Source organism: Dermacentor silvarum, chromosome 10, assembly GCF_013339745.2.
Source record: "Dermacentor silvarum isolate Dsil-2018 chromosome 10, BIME_Dsil_1.4, whole genome shotgun sequence".
NCBI lineage: Eukaryota > Metazoa > Arthropoda > Arachnida > Ixodida > Ixodidae > Dermacentor > Dermacentor silvarum.
Genome location: NC_051163.1, coordinates 116,250,880 through 116,276,378, shown reverse-complemented (window position 1 = coordinate 116,276,378; position 25,499 = coordinate 116,250,880). Strand labels below are relative to the sequence as shown.

The window sequence follows — 25,499 nt, the reverse complement described above, 5'->3', positions numbered from 1 at the left end:
AACTCGAGAACAAGTTAGACTGCACAAAGAGCGATGGAACGAAAAATCTTAGGACTAACGTTAAGAGACAGGAAGAGAGCGGTGTGGATCCGAAAACAAACGGGGCAAGCCGATATTCTAGTTGAAATTAAGCGGAACAAATAGAGCTGGGCAGCCCATGTAATGCGTAGGATGGATAACCGGTGGACCATTATGGTTACAGAATGGATACCAAGGGAAGGGAAGCGCATTCGAGGTCGGCAGAAAACCAGATGAGATGATGAAGTTAGGAAATTTGCAGGCGCAAGTTCGAGTACGCTAGCGCAAGACAGGGGTAATTAGAGATCGCAGGGAGAGGCCTTCGTCCTGCAGTGGACATAAAAAATATAGGCTGATGATGAGGATGATGAACGCCACTGAGTCTCGTTTGAGTTATGCCTCGGGGGCAAGTGAGCGCGTTCAGACGATTGGCCAATGATTGGCGCGTTTTAATTGGCCTTTCTGAGGCGCAGTTAAAACGCAGGTGAGAGCTTGTGCGGACAAAGAACGTGCGGATAACACAGTCTTCCGAGAGCGAAGATGACGCGGCGTTGCGGCGATGCCCTCTCCCCTCACGCAACACCTGGCGTGCTATCGCGGCAGCAGGTTCGCCCGTTCGCCCGCCTTTCGCCCGTTCTGCTCCGTCGAGGCGCGCTCGCGGCGTGGCCTCACATGCCAATGGGAATTTGGTGCGGTTTTTCGCTTGTCCAGATGACAGACGCCGGCTTTCTCCCTCAGTGGGCCATATGATGCTTTCACATCAAAAACAATTATAGTGTTCTATGCGACCACCTCGACAATGAACAAGCGAACATGTGTACATCGGACATTGCTGGTGTTTCAGGTAACGTCAATGTCGGCTCTCACCAGAGCACGCTATACGGCAGGTCGCATCACTTCGATGCTGACCGTGGACTGTTGGTTGGCGTCCAACTGCGTTTATGTTGTTCCCATGCCAATGTTCGGAGCCTTGTCGCTTCCCATTGTCTTCTGGATGCTCGCAACACGCACTGGCGTCGGCCCTTCACTCTGCTGCGCCGCATGGGTCGTTATCGTCCTGTGCCTGCCCGTTTTGTTCTCCTTCGTCCAGAAAAGGTTATGGGTGAGTGCAGGGGCTTTTTTAGCCAATATCTCTTTGCCTACGTCACACGGTTTCGTTCATCGTGTATGTGTTCTCGCATGACCTATACAGCACAGAATTATGATCGACTAAGCAATGTTCTCTCCCCTACTTTCCGCGTGCTGGCTGCTGACTGCTGTCTTGTCGAGTATACAATAACTTGGCCGCTGGACATGTGAACATGCTTGAACAACGCTTCAAGATAGACATGTGAAACTTTGTATGTCCCTTAATATACAAGCACAAGTGGCAAAAATTTAAAAAGTTGGTTACTGAGACCAGACTAAGTGTGCAAGAAAAGCAGCCGAGTATGAAGGAAAAATCAGAGGGAACAGAATGGCATCAAAGCTAGGAGAGTTGAGCTACAAAAAAATTTAAAACGTTTCAGTAAGCATCAAAGAAAGCTTCTCATGCCACCGATTCCCACATGTGCACTGGATTCGCGAATTGTTTTTCTTAACGCAAGAACTTTTACAGACACAAACTAGTTCAACAAGTGCGTGCCGTCCTAGTTTATGCATAATCTCCAGAACTGCCCTGTGGAAGTTATTGTTCATGAGTAAGTGCACGTTGCCTGTACCATGACACATCTAAGCACTCTCCTTCATGTGTAGTTTAGGCAAAGCCACAGCAGATGGCGAGCATCCGCTGCAAACGCTAGAAGTTATCTAGAGCACTGTTACTTTAAAGCCCCTCTACTTTCGGAAAAGTACCGCCATCTCTTGAACAATGCCGCTTCTCTCTCTCTCTCTCTCTCTTTCCTGTATCCCCGATTGGACGATTGCTGTCACGTGATAGCGCGAACAGCAATCGTCCAATCGTGCTGAACGGCGGCGGCGGCGGCGCACGCCCGGCCTGAAAGTTTAAACGGGAACTTTCGAGCGTGCGCCACCGTCGACTTGTTTTCGCAAGCAGAAAGTAAAGAAAAAAAGAAGCGGTTTAGGAGAAGAGACGGGAGGAGGAGAGAGAAGATGGAGGTACTTTCCAGAAGGTAGAGGGGCTTTATGGGACTTTAGTTCACGATACTTCCCGTGCAGCTGTTAAATCACAATAAGCTTGCTGGAGCACTTATGCTACTAGGGTGTACAGAAGTTCGGAAGAAGCAGCGCTATTAGCAGAAGACAATCACTTGAAACTGAACATGCACGTACACCATGTCCCACTTTTGTCCCTGCTTTGCTCGTCCGGTTTTCTTAATCCTGGAGCTCTTTATATACAAAAAAGTGTAATGTACTGCTAATAACGCTGAACAAGACGTGTTTATTCGGCAATTTCACTCTTAGGACGCAATGAGCATTTAAAGATTTTAAGAACTTGGGAGGTTTAGTGTCCTGAAACTGAATAGTGGGTAATGAGAATCGCCGTAATTTAGGGCTCCATATATAATTTTACCTACTGCAGTTCCTTTGCGCGCACTTAAAGCACGGCAGAGGAGCGTGTTTGAAATCAAGTATTTGATGTAATACATGCTGGCCAGGTAAAATCATGATTAAAAAATTGACTCAATCACAGAGTTGAAATAAATGCCTCTGGGTGTTTGGGGTTCTGTAAAACCATTTAATTAGGATCAATAGAGTATATCAATTGACAAAAATCAATGAGAACGGAAAAAACAACAGCGACTAAAAAAACTGGTCCACTTTCTTGCAGGCAAAAGTGACAAGTGCCCGCGAAGAACGCCTGAAAGTCACTACAGACTTGCTGGCCATGATCCGCATCGTCAAGATGTATGCCTGGGAAGACGCCCTCCAGGAGAACGTGTTGCGCTTCAGGGAAACCGAGCTCCGGTGGCTTTTCCGCGTGAACCTCTTGGATGCTATCTTGGATTGCCTCTACTCGTCCACAAGCTCTGTGGTGCGTGTCGCCACAAGCAGATTTGCACACAACTCTTATTCTCTTCCGAAATTGCGAGTTCTTCATTATTTTGTGGAGCAACGGTGTTGTCTCGCGGTTTTTCTCTTTTCAGAGTGTTTTCGCAAACATATACCATACTTTACTATAACATCTCTTCGAAAGCCGTGTTCTTTGGCTTTTCGGCTAATCAGGCACAGCCAGAGGAACTTCCCGATGTCCAGCGTAATAACCGCTCCAAGGTGATACCTCTAAACGCAAACACTTTGAAGCTGTTATCACTCGTGGTAAAGCACCCCGCAGGCATTTCTTGTGGTATTTATCCTGATTTTTTAGGAAGCGCATGTAATAACCGCTTCTTCGTAATACCAGTTCATCTGTGATTTATGCAATGAAAATGCTCGACAGACCTTGTGCTAACGCTATGTCGGATGGTAATTTCTCCTGCCTTCTGGTGAAGTGACGCGGCCGCTGCTATATACTTGCTTGTAACCGCGTTTACATGAATACAGTAGAGAGCGTGTCGTATTATTTTCCGTATTAAATCTACACAGTAGCGTATGTCATCCCGCACAAAACGCGTTCCCAGAATCGTGATACCATACTCTTGTGTTTAGATTGGCCGCTGAAATGCGCATTACCCTGTCCAGCTAGCTAACGTCATCTGGTGTCATAATTGAAATTTAGCGCTAACTTCCGATAAGCGTGCTTTTGCTGTGGCACTCTGAAATGTACTGAAAGTAACTGCCTGGTGACGGCAGGTTATCCTTCATTTGTCCGCGTAGAAAATTTACGCGACGTTTATTTTGCGGAAACTTGCCGTATTCTATTAGGATAATAAAATTTTACAGCGTGCCTGCGACTACTGTCATGTCCAGTGGTAGCCAAACGCGGCCGTCATGGCTTCTGTCTCCTCAAAGTAGACATGACTACGTTAACGGCACGAATCAAACAATTCACTGGTGTTAGCCTCATTTATCATTGACCAACAAGACTCTGTTTCAACGCGCAGTGTTGAAACAGTGCCTGTTGGTCAATGATATGTCTGTTGAAACAATGTCAATGTCTGTTGAAACAATGTGCTCACTTGTGAAAAGAAATTCGCAAGCCGAAAGTTCTGTATTGGTGTCCCGCAGTGCGGCAGCGGCCACCACCGGTTAGTTGGCCGGTTGTCATCCCGCAGCGAATGCTTTCCCAGAATTCCTGATACAATACACTTCTGTTTAGATGGGCCGCTGAAATGCGCATTCTCCATCTCAAGCTACCCCAGTTTGGCGCATTTGATGCGATACCACCTTCCCATCTGATTACCTTGTTTACTTGCGGTACGATACACATGAACGATAATATGATACGCTTCTGTCGCATTCATGTAAACGTGGCTTGAGTGCAGAATCTTCGCAAAGGACCCCGGAACCAGCTCTGAGCTAAAGAAAAAAATCTTGTTTTGTAGTCGCAGCATGTGTACCAGTCTACAATGAGCATAAATCCCAAGAATGTTTCGAATTGATGCCGTAACTTCAATGTTACAGGCGTTTGGTGAATGGCTACGTGACCGCCAAGGTTTGTCACTCGCCTTCGGTACCGTTCTCCGTGGCGCTCTGACCTCCGTATTGCGTACTCTTATCAGTGTTGTGCAGCGCAGAGAAAGGCATGAGTGACGTCAGCCAACCAGAATAGAGAGCCAGAAGAAGGGCTGCGCGATTCTCTACTTGTGCTCGCCTTCCGCAATGCGCCGGCTGAATGAAAGATGTATCAATGTATTTAGAACTAGAAACAATGTGAAAGACGGGACAAGAGTGGCATACACAGTGCTGTTTCTGTCACTTTTGTCCTTTTTTGTGCTGTTTTAGTTCAAATTACAATGTACGCCCAACTAGCCAAGGAGCAAACTCTCCTACACTTCACGGAAGGTTCTGCGGGGCAAAATGGCTGAGCCCCCTTTCCGACTCAAAACACACGGCTGGTTGTCGTCGAAGTGCTGCTCTCTCGGATAGAGCAATCGAACGGTTTTCGCTGCGGACGTCGCGTGTATGAACATGTTGGCATCACGACGTGCCAACAAGGAACCTGGAAAGCCAGGAGAGGAGGAATAGAATTGATTCTAAAATTCGTGGTCCCCCCGCGGTTCGTAGCGCTGTCATGTTTGCTTAAAGGAACTTACAACTGGCCAGAATGCGTGGTGGGTCGTTGATGGAAATGAAATTATCATGATTTATAGGGATAGAATCCAGCACAGCTGTTCGCGATTCAAGTAGGAAATATTATTTTAGGTTAGCAAAGAAGTCTCAAAAGCCTGTAAGTGGCGTAGCCTGGCGGTGAGGTCTTGGTACTTCGGGTGTAGTGCATGAGATTACAGCACATAAGCCGGCTGTTATTAGGCATACCATACTTATTGCTAAAACGGCAGTTCGTATATTATTACACTTTCGCGCTTTATTCCATGCTTATTACGAATTAATAAAAAGTGCGCTGTAACTGAGTCGAGGCTGCCTTCGTTGTAACGAGTGGAGTGGTAGAGCAGGCAGAGCTATTCACGCGTGAGCACTGTTTCACGCACGAGTTCGCGAGAGTTCTGTGGTCTCTATGAGATACAAAATGCGATCGACGAATTGTGCTGTGAATTGGTGTTAGCACTGCAATAATAGCACTACTGGTATATCCTACCACTCAGCTTGGCTTGGCTAAAAATAAGCCTGGCGCATGCAGCGAGCAAAAGTATGGTCTTCGAGATGAGTTTGTGTGGTACTTGGAGGGAGCTGTCAGGGAGCGTAGATTCGGTCACCACCTATTATATCAAAAATAATTCAATGCTTCATAAAACATGAATCGAAGGAACATCGCTTTGATTAACAAAAAATGGAGGACGCTAAAGCTTCGCCTTTAAGAGTGGAACGCGATAGCGTTATCGGGCTCCGTTTGCATCACAATTTTCGTTATAAGTAGGCTTCATTGCATTACACAACATGGGAAAGCCAGCTTACAAAGACCAAGGCCAGCTTACAAAGACTGACCCCCTTAAAGTTGGCTTCACATTTAAGCACAAATGCATTGCTGGGAAGACATTTTTACAGCCTTCTTATATCAAAATGTGAAGGCCCTAGGGCCTTTTCTTATTATTTTAAAAATTATTTACTGTTGCCCCGAGGCGAGCGCGTGTCCAAAATTTAGAAAGGCTTGGTTTTCAACATTCCTCTCAATGTTGCCTAGAACCAAAGAAAAACACCATCAGAATTGGAGGACGCTTACGCTTCCCCTTTAAGAGTGAAACGCGATAGCATTCAGAGATCTCTGGCTGCTTAACAGGCTTTTTTTTTTTCACGTATATTCAAATTACAATCCGACGCTATCACGCCTGTAGGTTGTGGTTAAGTCGTACTTTACAAATTTTCTGACGGATTTTACTTTGAGAAATTCAATTTTTGTTCACTAACGCCTTACGCCATGTGGAGTGCCTGTGTGGTCGGGGTGGTTCGGGATGATGTGGTTCGGTTGATTATTTCCGCCAGACGTCGATACTTAACGCCGACGCCGAAGCCGGCGCCGGATTTTCTGCGACACGGGGCCCTTAACGCGCGTTAAAATATAACTTTTTCACAGATAGAGCTGCACTTCTCGTCTGCTTCCCACCAATGCCGGCGTATAATTGCCATCGCGATCACCTATCACCGTTTCCAGCGTGTTTCTTGAACACAATTACATCCTAAATGCAGATCGTAAAATTCTGATACGAAATGTTGCATGGCGTTTTCCGCGTTACCGCTGCATAATTGCGCACTAAGACCAGTAAGCTTTCCGTTGCACTAAAACACGGGTACCACAAAAAGTGGTTGTCAGTCCATTTAAGATGTTCACCATGACATTCTTTGCACGATACACTTGTTCACTTCAAATATATTCAAAATGTCATACGTAGGCACAGGGCACTTTATTTTCCGACCAATACATTAACGAAATACGGCTATGATAGCTACGCTAGGAGTAAGTCAGATAGTCAATTGGCCGTAAAGTGATTTTAGTGCCAAATTACCGGGTGAACGTCAAATAATATAGGCGAGGAAAAAATAAATTCTCGGGATTTCAAGTCGAGATGACACGCTGCCCTGCGTAGCTCCAACCTCGACGACCAACTCTGGGCGACCCAGCAAGCCTGTGAGGCGGCGAAGAGGCAACACTTCGACGTCCCCACTTGGGAGGCCTAGGCCCAGCCACCACCTCTTGCTGGTTTTAATAGAGTTTGTTCAGTCAGTCAGTCAGGATTTCAAGTGCCATAACTAGAATCTCATTATAAGGTATGCCGTAACGTGGGACTCCGGATTAATTTTGACCACATGATGCTACTAACCTGCACATAAACTAAAGTACACCAATGTTTTTTTTTTCGTTCTGCCCTCAATAAAATGCAACTGGCGCGGGCGGCATAAAACCTGCAACATCAGAGTTCAGCAGCCCAATGCGATGGCCAATCACCTACCTTGGTGGGTAATAAAGGAGAGGATAGCACAAACATTGATGAACCGACTTTAATGAAACTTGCCCTCATAGTAAGACTGCTGCAACAACTTGGGAAGTTTTATTAGATTATAAGCAATTATTACTGGTTGCGGACAACGCCAGCTTTCCTGCCTCATTAGACATGTAACGCTCTGGCATTTATATTTCTTTTTATATAAGTCTTATGTACCAATCGATCAATCTTAATCGTTTATTTGTCGCCGTCTTTCCATTTCTGTTACAGCTTATGATCATTTTATTCTCGACGCTGCGCGTACTAGAACCAGACATCATCTTTACGCCAGCATTGGCGTTCTCCTGTGTGTCACTATTGTATATGACAGACCTCAGCATGAACAACTGTGGACACGCTCTGAGGAATATCAGTCAGGTAAGCGAGCGAATGATCACTCCTGAGAAGCAATGAAACATATATGAGACTTGACAGTAATCTTTGTACCTGAGCAAGACAAAATACATGATATATTGAGTGAATATACATATAAGCGAAAGCTGCTAATAGCAGGAACGTTCTGTTCTATACTGCTGGGATATTTTTTTTAATTTAGGTATTGTCATGCCGTATACATAAGATACACAATGGACGAACATCGCCCTGGCAAGCTTTCTATCTTATAAATATGATGTGAGCGGAACCATACCGAAATATTTTATAGCAAATTTCATGTTTAAGGAAATAGTGTATGCATCCCTAGCCAAGTTTTGGTCTTCACAATTCAATTTTACGCCAGAGTGCCAGCGTAAATTCATTTTATTTTGACATATTTACAGCGCTCAAAGAAAACTTGGAAACGCACATGATAACAGCTAGCAAAGGCGCTGTCCTCTCCGTGTTTTTGGTCTTTTGTTTTTGCACCACTATAAATACGTCAAGCTACTCAAACAAACTGGTCCAGCTTCCTGCCTTGTTGTCATTTTTTGCGAGTCACTGGCCGTAAGACAAAGCCATGCCCACTTTCACAATGTCACCTTGGAACACGTGCTCGCGCGAGAGAGCAAAATAGAACAATGGTAAATGAATGTGTCAGCCTTGCTATACGTATGCAGGGCTTGCTACTTCGAAGGAGGTACTAAATATGAGATGAAGAAGAAAGACGTACAAGATCAGCGAAGACAAAAGCAAAAAAAATTAAGACAGAAAGATAAAAACGACAAATTATTAAGGAAATCATGTCCGAATGACTAATAAAATGTCAAATAATGTCCATAGAAACTGACTGGCGTACGTATTAATATCGGGGCCTTCGTTGCTCGGATTGCGTACTCACTTTTGTCCCAGATACCTAAAAAAATTACCAGCCTTTATTTGTTCGCGTATAATAAGTGAAGCCATTGCTGCCAACCGCGTTTTGTTATAGCGGCGACAATGAGAATTCTGCGTCGGACTGCTTTCTTTGCATCACTGCCGGCACTAACCAGAGAGTCCGTTGGTCGGGGCCGGTGTGACGTAACGATGGCTCTGGCTCGATTCTATGCCTTTCTTGACATCCGTCGCTCACGACCGGCCAATTGAGCTGATAAGGGTGTCGGAGTGCCCCACGGACAACCAACGCAGCACAAAAAGTAAAGAAACATTGGCTTATGGATAGACTGATAGATGAATATATTGTTTGATTGGATTGGCAATATGATTGTTATATTATCACGATTCAGGTCGTCGATCGATTATTTTGCTAAGTGGCGCACGATAAAAAAACTCAGGTTTTGTAGAACGTAACCACTCAAGCACAGTCAAATTGGAAAATGTGAAAATACGTGACATTTATAACGAAGTGACTACTATAGCGAATAGTATACGTGATCTCGCTCGCTTCATTACAAAAGTGTTTGTATCCAATGCAGCGGAATGCGGTCGGTACAAGACAGAGAATAGAAGCACCGATTACCAATGCGTAACAGATTGTAGAGTAGGAACAGTGTTGATGGGAAGTATCGCCGAATTTAGGGCCTTCCATCAATTCCATAACTAAGAGAACACACAATATAGCCCTATATGAAAGTTGTTATGAAGAAAGCCGTCGATTTGTGAGCAATGTTTAAGAGAACGCTATGTGGTTTTGCTTCCCACCAACCAGTAATGACAGGCTCCTGTAGTATACGGCGTGACTGAAGTGTGGTTTCAGTCACGTGGAGGTCTTCAGTGTGCCTCAGAGCACAGTTCACGGGCATTTTTTTTTTTGCACCACGCACCCTGTCGAAATGTAACCGCCGCTGAGAGAAATTTGTCCTGTGATGACTTTCTCAGCAGCCGAAGGATACAAGGCACTAATCAGTCGCATCGGGTCATTTCTCGCAGCATAATCATAACATGATTGGCAGTTCTAACGCCCAAGGTACCAGTCTGCCTTTTTACTTTTAATAGAAACATTTGTATCGAAGCATGAAGTTATCAAGTTCAAGTGTCAAGTTGAAGATTAATATGCAGAAGACAAAGATAATGTTCAACAGCCTGACAAGAGAATAAGAATTTAGGATCGCCAGTCAGCCTCTAGAGTCTGCACAGGAGTACGTTTACTAGGTCAATTATTCACAGTGGACTCTGATCATGAGAAAGGAATTTACAAAAGAATAAAATCGGGTTGGAATGCATACGGCAGCTATTTACATGTCCTGACTCGGAGCTTACCACTGTCGTTGAAAAGAAAAGTGTACAATGATTGCATTTTACCTGTGCTAACATATGGGGCAGAAACTTGGAGATTGACAAAGAAGCTCGAGAATAAGTTAAGGACCGCACAAAGATTGATGGAATGAAAAATGTTAGGCGTAACGTTAAGAGACAGGAAGAGAGCGGTGTGGATCAGAGAGCAAACGGGCATAGCGGATATTCTTGCTGACATTACGAGAGAGAAGTATATCTAGGCAAGCCGTGTAATCCCCCGTAGTGGGTTGTGTTATTTCTATAGGCACCAAACCAAACCAAACCAAGTGCCTAGAGTAGATGACCGGTGGGCCATTAGAGTTACAGAATGGGTGCCAAGAGAAGGAAAGTGCAGTCGAGGACGGCAGAGAACTAGGGGGGGTCATGAAATTGGGAAATTTGCAGGTGGAAATTAGAATCTGCTAGCGCAAGACAGGGGTAATTCGAGATGGCAAGATTCATCATGCAGTGGACATAAAAATATGCTGATGGTGATGATGATGATGACGATCAAGTTATCAACATGGTTTACAGCAGTAGCATAAATGTTTGGTGCATTGCGACATTGCTGTGCTCGCTGTGATCCTCAAATTTCATTTCAGGGGTCTCTGGCACTCAAGAGAATCGCCGATTTTTGTACTGCTGAAGAACAGGAGAACTCGCATAGCGGTTGCGAAACATCCGCGTCCGCGAGAAAAGGTAAAGGCCTCGAGTGAATGGCATTTTACGAAGGCCATAATGAAGGGAATGGTTAACTATTTCTTGCGCTAGTGCAAAAGCACACAAGAATAGGTGTTTGATGGAACGTCGCACTATCTTTTGTGTGCTCAAGAATTGGCATTTCGAATGAACAGGTTGCATCAACTGTCCACCAGCGTCTCAAACAGAATGGCAGCCCACGATGTTTCGTTTTCTGAAGGCGCGGTGAAGAATTCCTCGTCAAACATCACATTTTAGTTGCAAACATTCATGAATCTTCAGCCTTCGTATAGCTACGCATGTCAGTCCGAACGGCGTGCCAAGGTATGCTGGAGATTTTAAAAATGGCCAGACGACCATTGAAGATAGGCCTTTAAGTGGTTGGCCTTGGACAGCCTCGACGGAAACCTAGAAGACGTTGATGTGCTCATCAAAAAAATAAAGTGGGTAAAACTAAGCGATGTGGAATGGTGTAAACAGGGTACAGTGCAGTTATGTATGTAAATGAATGCTTAAGTTACCAGTAATTAAAACGCTGAAGAAACTACAACACGTGTTGTGCGGTAACTATCGCGCAATAAAAGTGTTCCTGCAGCACGACAAGCCGCACCCTCATATTTCTCGCGTATCAGTGGATAGAATTGACGGAATAGGTTAGGAAGCCCACGTGCACATGACCTTAAGGCCTCGATCTGATTCATTCTGCCTGGCTCCTGTTCGGAGATTTGAAAGATAAAGTGCGAATGCAGCAACACGGCACAACAGCTGCCTTGTGCGGCTTCTGTGCGCGCGGAGCACGAATACGGAGGAGTCGCGCGTGTTTGTGTTCTCTTCATCTGTCTCGAACTGAGTTTTCAGCTATAATGAACAGACCTGTCCAAGTCAGTCTTGATAATGAAGCTAATATTTTGCGAAGCCGGTGCCCTTGGGAGAATGCTTGAGTCGGTATAACGGAGGCAGCCGCACTAATAGAGGCGCCGTAAACGCAAAACACATTTGTTCAGTGACAGAGAAGCTATTTTCACATAACTCTTTACGTTTGTTCCCTCTCGTTGGGCTGTGGCTCCTCCGAGCCAGTAAGCAATCTCGCTCGCTCGCTGGAATAACGCGGGAAGAAACATTCCTGAGGAACTCGCGCAAATAACTTAACAGGCGCAAATCTGTAGGTATTCCATACCTGCATTCGGTTATGCACCTCATCAAGAAAATCGGCATTAGATAGGACTAGGATGTTTTTTTTTTTTCTTCTTCAAAGCGCAAACATAGCAACATGTGTGTTTCCATTCAGAAAAAGCATGAGGGCGGGACCTCGCTTCAGAACGCTGACTGTTCGATCAAGCATTATTCCAGGTTTGCACCTTGGAGTAAAGGCGTCGTCTACAAAGCTCCGTTTGATTGTGGTAAAGTCTATATTGGCCAAACAGGGCGCTGCCCCAAAGTACTCCTGAAAGAATACCACACTTCATTAAAGGGCACACCCACATCTCATCTATCTGGCCACTGTCGCACTCGAGGTTGCGTACCACTTTTCGATAGTACCACTATCATTATGAGACACAGATAGCTGCAGCTTTTCGCATCCGTGAGCACGCGCACGAATGCGTAAGTCAGGCCTCTTATCACTCTAAACAGGACTAACTGAACTTTTCAATCACATTTAATCACACGTGATGTATCTAGCGCTGTTGTACGATGTGTTGGTTTTATTTATTCTTTCCCGCTTTGGTGCAGTGTGCGTTGTATACATGGTGTTTTATTTTAACGCTAACAGAGTTCTTTTCAATCGCCTGTGGTATTTACCACAAACCGACCTACTGAGCTGGAATACTCGAAGAGGTATACATGACTCACGCCTGAAATCAATATGCATGATTATCTAGTTACGAAAATGTTACTAATACCATTTTAAACTAACTGCTTCATCACACATTGCAGTACACGAATTTAAACCAGCGATTATAGAAGGCAGTTCCACATGCACTGAATTGCACGTGAAAATGCACTGCTTGTTCCACTTACTTTTTTAGCAGAACGCCTTCTTGTGCATTGAAGGCCTAAAGTTACCGGAAAACCAATACATTATTTGAAACTGGTGTCATCCTCATAAGTTTTACCAAGTGTACATGCCTTTAAAAGTTACCGGCTACAATTCGTGAAATTTCATACGTGACGTAGTCAGTTTCAAGCGTTAAATTAGCAAAAAAGTTTTATTTTGTCAATTATTCACTTTCATTTTGTGTGCAAATAATGCCGGCTTCTGAGAGTAATTTATATCCAAATAGGGGCAATAGTGCTACATGTCATGAGTGACCAAATGAAATTATGTTAATACAATGAGACGCCCTGTGCATTTGTCACGTGTTTGCAATAAAGCTTCAGTTCATAGACAGCGTCTGCGAACGTCCCTTTTTGTTTTTTTGTCGTTGTCTAGTTGTTCTCACAGATCAAGAATGTATTTTAATTGCATCTCGGTCGGCCATGGTTTAACAGTCCGTATTATATCTCGCCATACCAATCATAAAGACAACTGAGAGTGACATTTAATAATGAAGAAAGGCTGAAGGCGGATTGAATGGTTAACAATTAAAATGCATTTTAAGGCTTTACGCTTCAAACCTACGATCTGAATATGAGGCACGCCACAGTGGGGGACTCTGGATTATTTCTTACCGCCTGCTGTTTCTTTAACTTCAGCAAAATCAAAGTACACGACTGTTTTGCATTCCGTTGGATCGAACCCACGACCTCGAACTGAGCAGCTCCACGCCGTAGCCGCTAAGAAACCAAGGCGGGAAAGTCGGCGTACATCAAAGTTCTAACTTCCCACTCGGTATCATGGAAGGGGAATGGCAGTAAAAATAGAAAAAGAAAAGTGTTGATACTTCTGGACAACGTTATTGCGAATGACCATGAAAAGCGAATACAACTTCAATTTCCGAAATCCAGGTCAATGTTCTTCAAGGACTGGATGTTACCCTTAGAATATCAACATTGATCATGCTTATATAAACGTGTCAAATTATTTTCCGCTCGTATTCAGGTGCTGTTAAAATAGAGAGATGCTCCTTTTCCTGGGCCCTTCCTGACACTGGTGTATCGGAAGCGCAACTTGAAGACATCGACCTGGAGGTAGAGCCCGGTTCCTTGGTTGGGATCGTCGGATTTGTAGGTAGCGGCAAATCCTCGTTGCTCGCTGCCATACTGGGTGACATGCACGTCATTGCAGGCAAAGTCGCCACCACGGTAGGTCAACAGGAAGCTAACTGCAGCTGCTTGCATCCTCGAAAGTGTTTACATTTTTGTTCACGAAATACCATCAAAAACAACTCTCTAGCAGAGTCTCGGAACCTATAACATTTCAAATAAATAATCAAATACCATAGACTTACGTGACGAATTCATGATCGGATTGACCGGTACGCCGTAGTTAGGATCTCCAGAATCATTTTACCACTGGGTTTTCCTAACGGGCACATAAATCTAAGAGCAAAATCCTTTCTGTGTCACGCCCCCATCGGAATGGGGCGGCCGGCACAAGGATGAAACCCGCAACCTCGAACTCGAACTTTGTTTCATGCATACTACAGTAATTGTCTCAGCCGCCGTCCTACTTTTCCTGCTATTCTTGCGCGCAGCGTTTGATTATGGAGTGTACCAATAGTCATTGCACATAAACGCCTCCAGGTCGGAAAGACACTTAGAAATAGCATGACGTGTTTTATAAAGGTAGCGCTGACTATGTTTTGCATTTCTTTCTTTTAGGTTTTATAGCTCTTTGATTTACAGCTCCAATAACCGTATACAGGACGTGTAAGCTTGCCTACACAAGCAGTAATGTTGAAGATAGCAGGATCCGCAGCACATGTGTCAGGTTCTACGGAGTTGTGCAAATGGCGCATTGTCGGTGCAATTGGCGTTAGAAACCGAGAGCTCTGTTAAGAGACGTAGATAATTTTTGCCAGTCTGCACGTAATCACCCGCATATTTACCTGTGGCGGAAAATCGATCGGGGGCTCGGAGGCAAAAAGCCGTAGGAGGAATAGCTAGAAGGAGGGAGGGAAAAGCAAAAACTTACAGCACACTCAACTTCAATTGACATCTACGTTGTCTGAATTAATATTGGTTTGGTGGAGAAGGGCTCTTATGAATCATGTGTCACATAACGGTTCTTCAGCCAACGATTAATGCTTTACCGACGTGCTACAATGTTACAAATTGATGCGGAGTGCAGGGCATGGTGTTTTTGTGGTTGTTGTGATACCCACTGACCTAAGTTGTCAAAGGGGAATGCACGTGTTATCCAATGAATGTTCAAACCAAATTTATCGGCAGAAGTAAAGGTAAAACTGAGAGGGATGTGATGGAGGCCTGTTATATCGAGCGAGTGGGTGATGCTTGTGTCAGCATGGCGCCTTTACCACTTCTTGATAAGTAAATGATTTTCTGACCAAATCTTTGCGCATGTCTTTTGATTAGCTTGCGCCGCTGATCGCTTAGCCTTCGCGCGTACTTATTGTTATTGTTGTAGCATTTCTACTATGATCACGTGACTTGGCTGAACTATAAAAAGGGGATTCTTGCTCTGTATAAACTCAGTTGGAAGTTGGTGTTTGACACGTCTTACGTGTTCTCTGTCCACGTCTATATTGCGCCACTGTTTCCGCCAACTGGCTCAAACCAAGGTTGCGCTTAAGCTGTAGCTCACAATGCGATTTGCAATTGTAGCTTCCCAGATACCTGGCGCATTACGCCGTGATGCAATGGTGTGAGTTTTTCACACTTGTGGTTTTCGGTCTCCATGGAAGCGGCCTCACAGTTCAAACTTCCCTTTCCAAATTTAGACCTTTACTTACTGAGGGTTGAGTGGGCATCTGGAGTGCGACATGGATATCGTTTATTTAGGTTGTCACAGTCTATATAAGGGTTGTATTCGCTGGCGGGTGCTTGTTGAACCAGTAATTAAGGATAATCTTCCGCAAAACAGACGACCACAACGGTAATACATACATAGACAGGACGGCGCTGACTACGTAACTATTTATTAGTAATGCACGCATCACGCATATATACAGTTCTTGACACAAGCTCACCACGCCAACCTTTCCATAACAATTGTGGACGCGTCGCTCGAGATGCGTGACCGATCGATATACATCACTTCCCTCCAGTGAACTGACACCAACGCTTCACTTAGGCAGTTTCCGCCTCTGCTTAACGAAGAGAGCCTTCAATAACTGACCTGTTGTAGCATGTGACATATGAATTACCCCATTATGAACGTGCTTAATGCAAAATATCTCTAGTATGTCTCACGCTACAGCTCAGTATCTCACATGTGGAAGCATGGTGTAGCGTAGTACAGAACGTTCCATGCGTCAACTTAACCAGCAACATGTTCCTTCGTTGCACCAGTTCTTCTTGAAGGGAAGGCTTACTGATTCAACTCGAGACTATTGCATTTTCCTTCCCTACACCGGCGAATTATCCGCTGCGCAATAACACTTTTTTTCTTCTTCAGGGTCGTATAGCTTTTGCTCCACAGTTGCCCGCTGTTCACAATATGACCGTCAGGGACAATATTCTCTACGGGAAGCCGATGGACCCAAGCTTCTACCACCATGTTATTCAAAGCTGCCAACTCATAAATGATATCAACATGTTAGCGACTGGGGACATGACCGAAGTTGGCGAAAAGGTACAGTTAAAAGAACTGCGTAAGCAAAGCGCATTTACTGCATGTTAAAAGAGCTGCTGAAACAGATGAGATGAAATATAAGCGTTATTTGATACCCTCAATATTTTCTCACCTGCTGTCTACTCGTTATCTCTAGATGGATTCTGCTTTCTTACTAATCAGGAAGTTTTTCTTCGCGGGTTTCCAATAAGGGTGACCGCTTGTATAGGGAATTGTCTCTTTCGACAAGTTTTTAGAGTGACAAGTTTATTTTTTTACCTTTCGAGGCAAAATTTGTTTTTTTTTTTCCTTGTTCTTCAAAACAATTCCAATTTCTTTCCAACATGAACAAATTTTTCCAGAGAACGCTTCTGAGCTATCGAAATAGTTGTTTGTTCGGTTAAATGTTTGTTGGTTTATATAAAACCACTTTACGAGCATTTACATTCATTAGTAAGTTCAAAGTTGAGCTACAGTAATATAAGATACACGTGAGTAAGCAAACACCTAAGGGTTAAGATTTGGCCCAGCATACGCTACTGCGTGCGCAGCAAGTCGGGTACAATAATAAAGCCATTTAACAGCATTGGTATTTCTTTCTTTATAAAAGTGGGATTACCAACCGAGTGGCTTGGGAGGCCGGTAATTGCAAAAGGTGTTACACAAACATCTGGTGCAATACGTTTACTGTCAAGATTTCACGCTTCCAAAATTGTTATCTTAAAAAGCAGCAAGGCAATTTGTCAATGAGCAGTTTTCCTTTCAGTTCAACATAATCGAATTTCAGCACCCACACTTAGCTGCAAAAAATAAAACGTAAGCATCAGTCAGTTTTATATATATATATATATATATATATATATATATATATATATATATAATTTCTGATACACTGACTTTAGTTTACCAAGCACAAAGAGATGATAAAAATGTGCAAAACTCTTTTCAAAGCCTTTCAAGGGCTTGTGAAAAAAAGGTCAAGGGGAGAGGAACGAGGTGATTCGCTGACGTTAACGCATATGTTGCATTGAAGGAAAACTTTGCCACAGCTTTCTTCATCTGTAATTAAGAATAATTATTACATTTGTTTGTTACAATCTTCAATACTGCTCCTGATGCATCTTGCGCACGAAAATGAAACGTTCTGAGGACAAATACCTGTGGCAGATGCTTGAATAAAAAGTGATCCAAAATAAAATACGGCTATATTGTTTAATAACGTGTGAATTAGGTTGTGGTTGAGTCTATCCTATTCGTAGCACGCTTTTTGACACCTATGTTGTAATAAAAAAGCTCTAAATATTTATCGTGAATACGATAAATACGAAAACTACGGCAAGGACGGAGGAAGAGGAGAACGAAGTGCGCTTGTCTTGGTAGCGGCTCGGTGTCGGCACGGCCCCTTTTCATCAATTCATCTGTTAAATAAACGCACCCCATCCTAACAGTTTTGGTGGACGGCGCTGGGTACAACAACGGTGTCCCCGAATAACGACGACGAACCTCCCGCAGAAGTGCAATCCGTGGAGCTTCGCCGAAGTCGCCGAATTGCCGGTCTGCCACCAGAGATGGCTTCCGACGGCGACAACCCGTAGCCTTCTTCCAGCTCCCAATGGCAGCCCTATATCGAACCACGAACCTTCGCCGGAAAAGCCGGGGAAGACGTGGAAGGATGGCTCAGCTTTTACCAACGCGCAAGTCGGTTCACTGGCTGGAATGGCACCGCCCAGATTAACAGCGTTGCCTTCTTTCTCAAGGGAACCGCGTCAGTGTGGTTTGAAAACCACGAAGAAAGCATGACGACGTGGGAACGGTTCGTAGATGAAATCAAGAAGTGCTTCGGAGATCCGGCAGCTAAAAAGAAGCGTGCGGAACAAACCCTAATGCAGCGAGCCCAAGTTCCCGGCGAAACATGCACGACGTACATCGAGGAAGTGCTGAAATTGTGCAAGGCCCTGGACCCTCAGATAACAGAAGAGGACAAAGTTGGTCATCTTCTAAAAGGGATCGCCGATGACGAAGGGAACGCCGAGAACCCTACTCTGAATGCGTATCCCAGTTATAAGTTCCACGATGGTTACTCACCCAGAGCACCTGCAGTTTCTCAAGAGTGGGATGACCATGCCAGTTATCCTGCTAATGACAATTTCAGTGAGTCCCGTAAGCGCCCCATCTGCTTCCAATGCGGTATTCGCGGTCACGTCGCCAGATTTCGTCCTCATCACCCACGCACGTCCCCACCGTCGTATGAGCGACCACGCACGTTTTAGCGGCGTAGCAATCGGCACGGCGACGGGACACGCTGGCCTTCTGACTCCGATAGCAGGACAAACCACCAGGCGAATTACCGTAGTGACTCTCCAGCTTCTATGCGGAGCTTGACGCCACCACCTTCACGCCAGCGCAGGTCTCCATCTCCGCGATGACGTCTCACGTCACCGCCGCCGGGAAACTAGGCGGTGCAACCAATGGAGGTGAGGTCACCAGTCATCATCAGCTACACGCCCCTATGCCTCCGCCAGTCACCATGCGTCATAACAAGATTCATGTTTTAGTGGACAATGTTGCTACGGTGGCCTTAGTGGACACGGGAGCGAGTGTCTCCGTCATCAGTCTGGATTTAAAAACCCGACTAGGGCCGTAAAGTGATCTTCCGCTGGGATAACGCTAATGCATTTCGTGCTGTGAGTGGAAAGTTGCTCCGACCAATTGGAGTGTGCACTGCGAACGTTTCTTTCTCCGATACGGTGTATCAAGCCACTCACAACGTAATTCTTGGCCTCGATTTCCTACAACAGTGCGGTGCCACTGTTGACTGCGGTACTGGCGAGCTTTTCCTCTCTTCGCCTCGAGGAGACAGGGGTGTACAACAACGCACGGGAAATCATAGAGGCCCACCTGGTAAGTCAGAAGGAAAGACTACTACGCACAATAGCGGGACGCTGCGTCTTGGAACGTATTGGATATACCGTACGGAAGACCAGCGCACTGACCAAAATCCCGACACGAATACAAGAAACAATGCACGTCTCACCGATTCCCAGGAACATGCACCCAAACTTCCATATCGGACGGAGACAAGCCCGAGCGCAGGCGCTCGCGACAAAGTATGGAAACCACCGCAATGTCTTGTACGTAGACGCGGCCAGCACCGCACGCAGCACCGCATTCGTCACCAGCGTAGTCGACAATCACAGGACCGAAATAAATGCGTCGTCGGTTTCCAGAGTGAGCGCTGCGGAGGCAGACGAACTAGCGATAGCGTTAGCCATCACGACGAGACCGCACAGGGATTGCGTCATAGTTCTGACGTACTCTCAGACGGCATGCAGAAATTATGACAGGGCCAAAATTTCCAGGGCTGCACATCGCATTCTGAATGGAGCGCACCAGCTGCCACCATACATACAAATCGTGTGGACTCCGGGCCATGAGTCCTTACGCGGCAATCAGAAGGCACACGCCTACGCCCGAGCGCATGCACACCGGGAGCCGCGAGATGACCGCGCCGAGCAGTTCCAGCCAGAGCCCATACCATTAACCTACACTCGCATCCTACGACACTATCGCCTTTCACGAAGAACACTACCCCCACCACATAATGCTCTGACGCGAGAGGAAGCCGTAATATGGCGAAAACTCCAAACACATATCCACATTTGAGTCTTTACCACGCCATACACCCTGCGCTGTATTCCTATAAATGTCCACACTGTGATCAATGTGCAACGCTTTACCACATGGTATGGGCTTGCGCAAACACACCACAGCTCACACCCATAACACACCCCACCACACGGCAATGGGAGGCAGCGCTGTCCAGCTCCGACTCGACGGACCAGCTCAACCTGGTCAATCGAGCGGGAAGGGCAGCTAAGGCCACTGGACTCCTGGACTGAGGGGACCACCCACTGCAGAGCGGAGGAGCTACCTACGCTCGCGTGCTCTTTGAATTAAAGTTTATTCTCTCACTCTCTCTCCTCTCTTCTCTTATCGACCAACCTGCTACTTGTTCATGCACTCTCGCCATCATTGAAGATGCAGTCTTACCGGCACGTTCCTTATCCAGAGTTCGGGTTGCTGCTTGCGGTGTCGACGCCGATACATTTGATGCAATTGTTGAGCCTGTGCCTTCGATGGTAGTGAAGAAAACTGTGCTTGTACCTCGATGCATCCTCTCTGTGGCCTGCGGAACGACTACAGTGTGGGTGTCAAATTTAGCCTCCCAGTCTGTTGTGCTACCCAGCGGTATGCGAATTGCCTCTTTTGAAATGGATACCAGTCTCAGCATAGGCGCTTTAACTGATGACACGTTCCATGAATCCCGAGAGCACGGGGCTGGCCCCGGTGTCCCTAAAGACTCAGTTGCCTTTTCTCAAAATGATCAACAAGTCACTGTATTCAGAGAAGCATCAATCCCTGGTCAGCGTCCTTAGCAAACATGTGTCACTATTTGATTTCGCACAGAACACTAACAAAGTTCGCGTTCCAACTACGCGGGCGCGCCACAGGATCGACACGGGGTCCGCGCATCCCATAAGGCAGAAGCCTTACCGCGTGTCGGCGTCAGAGCGCAAGATCATCGCTGAACAGGTCGACGACATGCTAGCCAAGGGCGTCATCCAAGATTCCTCTAGCGCTTGGGCTGCCCTGGTCATCCTCGTGAAAAAGAAAGATGGGTCCTGGAGGTTTTGTGTCGACTACCGGCGTCTCAATTCTGCGACGAAAAAGGTTGTGTATCCACTTCCCCGGATCGATTATGTTATCGACTGCCTTCATTCCGCATCCTACTTTTCATCTGTAGACCTCCGATCGGGCTATTGGCAGATACCCATGCATTCAGCTGACAAAGAGAAAACCGCTGTTGCGACCCCAGAGAGCTTGTTTGAATTCAACGTCATGCCTTTTGGTTTGTGCAACGCGCCTGCAACATTCGAATGGTTTATGGACACGGTACTGCGCGGCCTGAAATGGGAGATTTGTTTGTGTTATCTTGACGACGTCGTCATTTTTTGGCCGTACTTCTGCAGAGCACAACCATCGGCTGGACGTTGTTCTGACGTGCCTTGAACAAGCTGCCTTTACACTCACTTCAAAGAAATGTCACTTTGGCCAACGAGAGGCGCTGGTACTTGGACATCTAGTGGACAAGCACGGGGTGCGACCGGACCCACAGAAAGTCACTGCAGTTAGCGGCTTTAAACAACCGCAGTCACAACGCGAGCTGAGGCGCTTCTTGGGTCTTTGCTCGTACTTTCGACGTTTTGTGCCCAACTTTGCCGATACTGCCTACTCCCTGACTTCATTGCTGCGCAAGGATGACCCTTTCACTTGGACAGCAGATTGCGATTCCTCGTTTCGTCAACTGAAGTTCCTGCTCTCTTCCGGACCCATACTTCGTCATTTTGACCCCTCTGCCACAACAGAATTGCACACCGACGCGAGTGGAATCGGCCTCGGCGCAGTCCTCGTGCAGCGCTTGGTGACGCCGAGCATGTCATTGCCTACGCCAGCCGCTCGTTGAGCAGGGCCGAACAAAATTACACCGTCACTGAGCAAGAGTGTCTCGCCGTCGTCTTTGCAGTCCAGAAGTTCCGGTAATATCTCTACGGTCGCCGCTTCACGATCGTTACTGACCACCATTCACTTTGTTGGTTGGTTGATGTCCGCGACCCGTCTGGCCGCCTTGCTCGATGGGCGCTACGTTTACAGGAATCTGACTTTGCAGTCCGTTACAAGAGTGGCCGACATCATGCGGACGCCGATTTTCTTTCGAGGCTCCCTCTACCAACAAGTGAATGTGACGCCGACAATTTCGATGAGTTTCTGGCCGCCATCGACGACATTTTTCCCGACCTGGCCACCTTCCGGGAAGAGCAGCGTGACGACCGCAGCCTGGATGCCCTCTTCGCCTCAGCTGCTCAGCCAACAGGTAACAATGACATTGTCATCCAAAATGGCCTCCTCTACAAGAAGAATTATGCGGCTGATGGTACCCGCCTCCTCTTAGTGGTCCCTAAAAAAATTAAGAACTCACGTGCTCCGTGCTATGCACGATGACTCGACCGCTGGGCACCTGGGTTTCACCAGAACATACCATCGCATTCAGGGCCGATTCTACTGGACCAGTATGCGACGGAATATAGAGAAGTATGTGGCCAGTTGTAACAAGTGCCAGCAATTCAAGCGCCCTAATACTGCTCCGGTCGGATTCCTTCACCCTGTAGCGCCACCATCATCTCCTTTCGAAATGGTTGCAGTGGATCTTCTCGGCCCATTCCCGCGCTCAACAAACGACAACCGTTAGATTATAGTCTGCGTCGACCATCTAACGCGTTATGCTGAAACCACAGCGATGCCAACGGCCACGGCTCTTGATGTTTCGAGCTTCCTCCTGTCCTCCGTTATATTCCGTCATGGACCCCCTCGTGTTATTGCGAGCAATCGCGGTCGCCAGTTCGTGGCCGACGTAGTCGAAGAGCTGTTGCGACTTTGTGCTTGCCAGTTTCGCCACGTGACCCCGTATCACCCACAGACAAATGGTCTCGTCGAGCGCACTGACAGAACTTTGACCAACATGCTTTCGATGTACGTGGATTCCAGGCACAAAAATTGGGATGACATCTTGCCTTTTATCACCTACGCCTACAACACCGCAAAGCATGAAACTACAGGCTACAGCCCTTACTATCTCTTTTATGTTAGACCACCCCGCAGCTTCCTTGACACCATTCTACCTTTTACTCCTCATGCGGACTCTTCTATTGCCCAGACTCTCTGCCGCACTGAGGAAGCACGCCGCATAGCTCAGCTCCGTACGTCGGCATCCCAGGACCACTCCAAGATCCGCTACAATTCAATACATAAGAATGTGTCATACCACAAAGGGGACATTGTATGGCTTTGGACACCACTTCGCAAGCGCGGCCTGTGCCAGAAGTTTCTGGCTCGTTACACCGGGCCTTTCGTCATCACCGATCGCCTAAGTGATGTAACCTACTCGATTGCTCGTCTCGTGTCCAATGGCTACCGGTCTAAGAGGACGCAGCTTGTTCATGTCGCTCGCCTGAAACGCTGTCATCCACGTGACTCCGAGTGGACGTAACAGTTACTCGCCCAGCGGGCTTCGTCTGTGAAGGGAGGAGTGTTACGCTAAAACTACGGCAAGGACGGAGGAAGAGGAGAACGAAGTGCGCTTGTCTTGGTAGCGGCTCGGTGTCGGCACGGCCCCTTTTCATCAATTCATCTGTTAAATAAACGCACCCCATCGTAACAATATTAAGCGCCACATTCCACCCTTTTCCGACAAGGTTGCGAATCGAAGGGCACGTTAAAGGTCATTCCGAGCCACCGGCGGCTGATCTTTGGATCCGTGATCAATTCCTGGAAAAACAATGCATGATGGCTTAATTGTTTTGCTGCAGAGTTTTTGGACACTTGGTAGAGTTTGTGAAATGCACACAGAAACGCTATGCTATTTCTGCCGTGTACACTTGAAAAAAAAGATCACCTCTCCCGCACTTGATATCTCTAAGAATGCTGTCCAGCATGCGTCATTTAGTTTTACAACAGTACAATCAAGAAAGTTGTGTGCTTCCTCGGAACTTCGTGCGTAACATTCATTTTTCGTTGTCGTTCGCAGGGAAGCAACCTCAGTGGTGGCCAAAAGCAACGCATTTCCATTGCAAGAGCAGTGTACAGCCAGAGTGATGTTTACCTACTAGACGACCCACTTAGCGCTTTGGACCCCATCGTGGCCAGCCGTGTCTTCAGATACGTTATAGGGGGAAAAGGCCTGCTCAGGCATAAGGCAAGTCGACCGCCTGCTTCTCTGCACTCATTACCCACGTTTCCAGGGATCTGATAAATTCTTGTCGAATAGATTTGTACGGCGATGAAACCGGATCTCAGGTTTACAAGTGTGCTAGCGGGTCGGGCCGAGCAGGCCATGAAGCGAGTGCAGTCAAGCTGTGGGTGGACCCGCCACACCCACTTGGCAAGATGCATGCAAAGGCGGTTTGCTACCGCCGCTGTTCTTGTGTCCGCAACAAGTCTTTTCTATTGTGGCCTAAAATCTTGCCTTCTTCTGTGGGCATAATTTAAGATCGTGGCTGCGTGCAGTGCCCCAACACTCGCACTTTTGCATCCCATGAGCGCTTCTTCAGGCGCACCACGTCCCCTTGACTCAGTGCTGAGAGAGGTTGTCTCTGGTCGTCTCTTTGGCGATGCTTGACAATGTTTAAAAATGGCTCACCTCAAAAATCCGGCACGCTGTTCGCAATTTCCTGCCCTGCAGAAGCTCCACAGGTGCCGCGCTGCCTTCTAGTGGCGCTGTTCTATATAAGCAAGGAAACCGATCCAAAAATCTCTAGTTGCTTCATGAGTTTTCTTTAAAATCCGCGTTGATACTTGCACTCTCTTTTCTGCAAAACCATTTCATTATGGGTAGCCAGGGCTAGGAGTGATATACTGAAAATAATACTTTCGCGCAAACTCGGCAGTTTGCTTGGTTGAAAAAGGTGGCCTATCGTCAGGACATATCTCCATAGGTATACCGTATCTTGAAAAAACAGCCCTAGGCGCTTGGATGATGGTGAGTGCCAATGCATCTCTGAGCGTTCTACCTCGGGAAAGTTCGAACTGGCACCGCAAGTACACAGGTGTGTTCTTCCGCCGTAGTGAAAAAGCTCTGCACCGACCCGGTACTATGATTGCTCTGGCAGTGAGCGCATCCATCCGCAACGGTTCACAAGGTTGGCTGTAAGCAAATTTCCTGCAAACTACACACTTGTGCACAAAGGCTTCAATCTCGCGACCCATTCAAGGCCAGAATACACTATCCCGCGCCGTGGACTTCCAACTTTTTCGATCATTTCACTCGTCATGCTAGCAGAATCTCAACCCTCCACCCTTTTAACAGGACACCCTGCAATCGCGAGAGCTCGCCATTAAATGGTTTTAGGTGGTCTTCAACCGGTTTG

General features: G+C 46.5%; 1 protein-coding gene across 1 annotated transcript in view; it reads left to right on the top strand.

The window, feature by feature from the left end:
- The window catches only part of LOC119431781 (ATP-binding cassette sub-family C member 2-like), a 72,810-nt gene extending 48,108 nt beyond the window's left edge, over positions 1–24,702 (top strand). The window contains exons 10-17 of the mRNA XM_049658041.1: positions 863–1,120; positions 2,789–2,992; positions 7,728–7,874; positions 10,748–10,844; positions 13,885–14,087; positions 16,363–16,539; positions 24,161–24,328; positions 24,640–24,702. Of these exons, the coding sequence (XP_049513998.1) occupies positions 863–1,120; positions 2,789–2,992; positions 7,728–7,874; positions 10,748–10,844; positions 13,885–14,087; positions 16,363–16,539; positions 24,161–24,328; positions 24,640–24,702 (1,317 nt within the window). The remainder of the gene's footprint in view (positions 1–862; positions 1,121–2,788; positions 2,993–7,727; positions 7,875–10,747; positions 10,845–13,884; positions 14,088–16,362; positions 16,540–24,160; positions 24,329–24,639) is intronic.
- The last annotated feature ends 797 nt before the right edge of the window (positions 24,703–25,499 follow it).